The 6,133-nt window shown below is 52.3% G+C and overlaps 1 protein-coding gene across 1 annotated transcript in view; it reads left to right on the top strand.

The window, feature by feature from the left end:
- The first annotated feature begins 494 nt into the window (after positions 1–494).
- AIFM2 (apoptosis-inducing factor, mitochondrion-associated, 2) overlaps positions 495–6,133 on the top strand; it is a 5,865-nt gene continuing 226 nt past the window's right edge. The window contains 7 exon segments of the mRNA XM_009994871.1: positions 495–669; positions 1,557–1,672; positions 3,034–3,153; positions 3,524–3,616; positions 3,879–3,987; positions 4,191–4,343; positions 5,099–5,344. Of these exon segments, the coding sequence (XP_009993173.1) occupies positions 495–669; positions 1,557–1,672; positions 3,034–3,153; positions 3,524–3,616; positions 3,879–3,987; positions 4,191–4,343; positions 5,099–5,344 (1,012 nt within the window).

Raw genomic sequence — 6,133 nt, 5'->3', positions numbered from 1 at the left:
TTGTCTTTCCCTGCTGCCAAGCTGCAGCTACTGTCCCCAAGCTGCCAGGCTCACAGAATCACAGAACCTGAGGGGCTGGAAGGGACCTGGAAAGCTCACCCAGCCCAACCCCCTGCCAGAGCAGGGGCACCCAGAGCACATCACACAGGAACGTGTCCAGGGGGGTTGGAACGTCTCCAGAGAAGGAGACTCCACAGCCTCTCTGGGCAGCCTGGCCCAGGGCTCTGCTCCCTGCTCAGCCCTGATCTCAGGGTGCCTGCCCAGCACCCTCAAAACACAGCCCTTCCTTCCTGAGATCCTCACGTTGCCTTTCTCAGGTGGAGAACGTGGGTTCGGGAGGGGCTTAAGGAAAGGGAACGTGGGGATGAATACCCGGGACTGGCGCTGAGCTGCGCAGATCCCGGCAGGAAGCGTCGGGGGGCCCAGAGCTGCGCTCAGACTGGGACCAGCTGGGAGATCTCAGCGAGGGGAGAGTTTTTTCGCCCAGCCCAAGGATGGGGTCTCGGCTGTCGCTGGACGGCGCGGAGCGGGTGTTGGTGGTGGGGGGCGGCTTCGGGGGCACGGCAGCCGCCAGCCTCCTCCGCGCCTGGGCCATCCCTTTCCTGCTGCTGGACGTCAGGGATTCTTTCCATCACAACGTCGCCGGCCTCCGCGCCGCCGTGCAGAGAGGTGAGAACTTCCCCTCCGGTCCCCGTCGCGTTTCCAAACCCCGCCGGGCTCTTTGTCCCGCGCGGGGATGTGCTCGGGTTCCGAGGAGGTGCTGGAAGTGCCTCCTCCGGCCCCCGCGATGGTGCAACAGCTGATGTTTTCCACCCCGAAAACAAACACTTGGCTCCCGGGAGGACCCGCAGGCCGTCTGGGTTAAGCTGATTGCCTGTCTTGCTGGGAAAAGGGAGTGAAAACCACTCAAGTGATTCCTTTGTGGGGTGTTGTTTTTTTTATATTTTATTTCAAGAGTTTAGAAGGTGACTAAGCTAAAAGCAGCTGCAGCTGGGAGGGGTGAGAGAAATGGCTTTCTGGATCTGGCACTTGAAATTGTCAAGCAGCTCAGCAGTGAGAGCCTGGATGATAAAACTGTATTGGGAAAGCTGCTCAGGTTGGCCTGGGATCTTGCTTGGGAGACTGGGTTAACCCTGTTATTCCAGTCTCTAGGGATTTAGGAGGAAAATCTCACTTTCAGGGCTGGGAACATGCATCAAAAGGATATCAAAGGCTTGATCTGAGAGGCAGGTGAGATGACAAAAAGCCTCTGATATCCTGCCTGAAATGCCCTGGACCCCAGTGGAGCACTTACTGGCAGACTGGTACAGGAGGTTGTATGTGGAGCAGAGACAAAGCAATCCAGCTGAGAGTGTCATCCGGCCTCCCAGGAGCTGGTCTTGTCATCAAACCTGAGGCAAAGGTCCCCAAGCTCATGGCTGGGCAGAGATATCACAGAGCAGAGGCCCAGCCTATGGTGTTTGAGCAAGGATGGCAGGAGAGAAGGGAGGAGGGGTTTGCTGGCTTCCACAGAGCCAACCGCCAGAGCTCTTCCCTGCTGTCTCTTCTGACCACAGGGTTTGCCAAGAAGACTTTCATCTCCTACTCTGTCACCTTTGGGGACAGCTTCCGACAAGGCAAGGTGGTTGGCATAGACCCTGGGAGGCAACAGGTCCTGCTCAGCGATGGTGAGGTGGGTGATGGAAGAACTTGCAGTGAGGATCTGCTGATGCAGAGAGTCCCTCCTTCTCAGGGCTTTTCTCCAGCTACGAGGGGGCTGTGAGAATGCAGTGCTCCTAATCTAAGGCTGTGCTGGCTTTGACTCAGGAGGACTGGTTGGAAAAGTGACTTGGAATTTAGGTTTCACCCTGCTGTCTGTGCTTGGAGCCCTCCAGGGGGACAGAATGAGGTGAGCAGGGCCACAAGGCACTTTGACACAGAAAACGTGCCTCTGAGAGGGAAGAGGAGTGTAGCTCTTATCTGCCAGAGGAGAGCAGGTGTGGAGGATGGAATTGTTCTCTGGGGAAACCAAGCTGGACCTCCTTGAGTTGGGTGAGAACTGGGAATGCTGTTCACCTGTTAGAAACACCCCTGCACCTCCTGCAGGGCAGGGCAGCTCAGCTGGTGAGCCCCGATCGATCCGATACCTCCCCAGGTTCAGAGTCCACATGCACAACAGGGCTCCTGTCCTGGTGTGACCCTCAGCTTGGCTGCAACACCCGCCAGAACCCTGGCCCTCTGGGAAGGCACCCAGTGCTTTCCCCACAGCTTCTGCCACCTCTGAGCAGACAGACAAATGCTCGTGCTTAATGCTGGCCCTGTAACTCCAGGAGGGAGAGAGGAATGAAACCAATAACCTACAAATTTGGAGGGCTGCCCCAGAGAGAAGCAGGCCCCCAGCCAGCTCCTCTAAAACCGAGAGGCAACGTGTAGCATTTCATCACCCTGAAGAGCTTGGTAGCAGAGGCTTTCTTTCCATGCAGGCACTGAATAGCATGATCCCTTCTAGCCAAACTAAGTGGCCTAGAGCTGTGTTGGGATGTGGGTGTGCACTAAATACTGCAACCCATCCAGTGCTCAGATGAGCTTTTATTCTTAGAGCTGGATTTAGAGCTCAACAATTAACCCTGGAGCTCAGATCCTTATCTAACTGCAGGAAGAAACAAGGGCAGCAGCTCTGATAACTTCTTTCAGCCAGAGCATCTCATCTCTGTTCAGAGGAGGGTGAAGAAGAGAGGTTAGTCTCTGAAGCCAGCTGTGATGGTAGCTTCAGTGTCTGGCATCAATACCAGGTTAGTTCCTGTGACCCTATGGTATCTTCTTCAAAGCACTCAGCTCACCTGAAGAATGGTGCTTCTCTCAGACCCTGAGAAGGCAGTTCCTTGGACCAGGTTTCTTCCTGAAGTCACTTTCCAACAGTGGCAAGTACTTTCCTAGTTACCAGCGGGAGCTGGAGGAGGGCAAAAGTGTGAATAGTACCTAGGAGACAACAACTGTTTTCAAGGTTCTGTTTTGAAGAGATCTAACATCCTGTTCCACCTTCTGCGCTCCCAGGAACTTCACTACTCCCATCTCATCCTCGCGACAGGCAGTGATGGGCCATTCCCTGGGAAGTTCAACAAAGTCATTGACATGGAGAGTGCCATCCAGACCTATGAAGACATGGCTAAGGAGGTGAGGAATCAACTCATTTCCTAGGAAGCAGTTGCCTGCCTTTGTTCAGTTTCCCAGTCCCAGGCACCACTACAGGTATCTGGAGCCATCAGTGTCTAAGAACAAGAGACCAGGATGGCTGCAGGGACAGGCCAGGATGAGGAGCACCCATCTGTGTGCCCCAGGGGAAGAACAGCTGCCCACACAAGGGGAAACCTGAAATGCTCAGCCGTGTGAGGGTGTATACAGGAAGAGGGCTGTCATTTTCTGCTTCCCCTTAACAAACCAGGTGGTTTATTGCTGTGTCTCAGAAAGGTCAGAGTGGCTGAAGGTGTCTGACTTCCTGCCCCTAACAGTGCTCTTGTAACGTGAGTTTCCTCCTCACTTCAAGATTGAGAAATCTGAGCGCATCGTGGTTGTGGGAGGTGGTTCTGCTGGAGTCGAGATGGCTGCAGAGATCAAAACTGAGTACCCAGCCAAGGAGGTACGAGCCTGTTCATTACAATTAAGTTGATCCTTAAGTTTCTGAGACTGACCTGTGATGCTCCAAACTGGGAGTTTCCCTGTCCCCTTCTGCCTCCTCTTCCAAGAGAGGACCCTAAAGCCTGTCACCAGCAGTTACTGGCACTAATTGCCTTTCACTGCTTAAGCAGGGTGGAAGGAAGCTAGCTAGAGCTGCTCCCACCCAGCACGTGGTAACTCCTGTCCCATTCCTGTGTCCCCCTTTGCTGTTTTGTCCCCAACAGGTCACCCTCATTCACTCCAAACCTGCCCTAGCTGACGTGGAGCTGCTGGAGAGCGTCCGTCAGGAGGTGAAGGAGATTCTCCTCAGAAAAGGAGTGCACCTCCTATTAAGTACGTACTTGACAACTGCCTCTGAAGATCTAGACTCTGAAGTCCTATAAGCTGCTCTTCCTTTAAGCAAAGCATCTCCTCCTGCCTGTTTTTTTTGAGTAAGCCTGGCTGCCTCCGATTCCTGTTTCTCCAGCCCACATCTGGGCTGGCTGTACATGGCAGCCTGGTAAAGGTCTGTGACCCAGGGCTCTCTGTCACCACAGATGAGAAGGTCAGCAACCTGGAAAGCCTGACGCCGAACCGGTTCCAGAAGGACATGGTGGTGAGGACAGAAAAGGGGACCGAGGTGGTTGCTGACATGGTGGTCCTGTGCACAGGGATAAAGATTAACTCTGCAGCTTATGCCGCTGCCTTTGGTAAGTGGAACAAAACCAAAATAAAAGGGGGTGGGGAGAAGCAACATGGTTCTTCAAAGTCTTGTACATGAGTAATGTGAGGTTAGGAACCTACCTTGTACAACCTGAGAAACCATGAGAAAGCAAATGCTCTAACATCACATGAAATACTTAACTGTGAAACGTGACCTTGGGAAACTTACAGACCAAAGATCAAGCAGCCAAGTCTTTTGTAGCTCTTTCTGCTAATACCTCCAAGGAATCTTAGTATCCTAGTTCAGCATGAGGCAGATTACACCTAGGAGCTGATGGTAACTCCTGTGGGCAAGGCCAGGACTTCATCCTAGATACAAGTCTGCTGAGTCCTGAGCAAAACTAGGCTCAGCACATTCAGTGTTCTTGCTGAACTATGTTTCCATGTCCCGTGGCTTTCAGAGGATTAGTCATTCCATGACACATCTTCAGTCTGAGTCCAGTTTCAGGCATGGCACGACAGCTGTGGAGCAGGACAACCATTACATGGTCCCCTCCTCAGGCTGTGTACATTAGCTCTCCATGTTTCTACTGAAATACCAAAGGATCATGTATGAGATTGCAATAATTAACCACAGCAAGGCAGAAAGCACCTCTTCCCTGACACATAGAAAAGTGGGTGAAAACCCAGCTCCTTGCTGTGTGTCAGTGACACGTCTGGTCACACCATCAGCACCTCAGGGTTTCAGGCCAGGACAAGCAACACAAAGCTCCTTCTGAAAAGTCCCTGCTTTGCAAAACAGGGGACATCATGGCAAGCAACCGTGCCCTGAAAGTTAACAAGCACCTGCAGCTGGAAGGCTACGAGAACATCTATGCCATCGGGGACTGTGCAGACCTGAAAGAGCCCAAGATGGCCTACCATGCTGGGCTCCACGCCAACGTCGCCGTGACCAACATCTACAACAGCCTGGCACACAAGCCTCTTACAACCTATGAGCCAGGTGAGGTCATCTCCTAGCTGTCAGGCTGCTTTTCTGCAGGGAACAGCTGTTCAACACATGGCATGGGGCACTGAGGAGAGGGGAAGGAAGCAGCTGGGGTTGACTGAGCTTCTAGCTCAGGCTTCATCTTAGTTCTTGCCAAAGTCACTGTAGATGTTAATTATCTGTGTCAGTCTATGGCTGCAATCTGCCTTTTCTTCACTAATATGTCTCTCTGATGAGTCTACTGATGGGTGTTTGCTATTCATCAGACTTGTTTCCTTTTCTTAGCATTGCTTACTGTCCAGCTGAATCCTAGGAACAAGGAGATGACCTGACTTCCTCCACCTTTCTCCCCTTCAAACTATACAATAAGCACAAACTGAACAATTTTGTCTCAAAAAAAATCTCACTAGCTGATGGGACTCACCAACAAGCAACTGCTGTAAATACTTACTGTAACTCTGTTGAAAGCTGTTCCACATGGATGGAGGATGTCTGGACAGCAGTTTGGTTTTTAAAGGCTGCCCTGTCTATTTACATTTCTTTCTACTTAAATTTCATTGCCTACCTCTTGGACTCCCTCTGGGGAGGAGAGAATCATTCTACACCATGCAGCCAGCCCGCCCAATCCTTCCCATTACTGAAAGAAGCAGTGCAGATGGTAGTGAGTAGTTCTCCTTGGGCCTGCTTCTCCCCTTGCCACGCAGCACACAGGTCCTGTGCTTAGCGGAACACATGGGGAGGGGAGGGATGGGAAGGTTTGGAGGAAGTGCAACACCCACATGTAGTAGGGTTGGATACTCAGCTTTGAAACTTCTTGACTTAAACCTCTAGGTCTTCTTTCCAGGGTCG

The sequence above is a fragment of the Chaetura pelagica genome, unplaced genomic scaffold (genome assembly GCF_000747805.2).
Source record: "Chaetura pelagica isolate M959 unplaced genomic scaffold, ChaPel_1.0 scaffold112, whole genome shotgun sequence".
Classification (NCBI taxonomy): Eukaryota; Metazoa; Chordata; class Aves; order Apodiformes; family Apodidae; genus Chaetura; species Chaetura pelagica.
The sequence above is the reverse complement of the archived record's forward strand: the minus strand, read 5'-3'. Positions and strand labels throughout refer to the sequence as shown.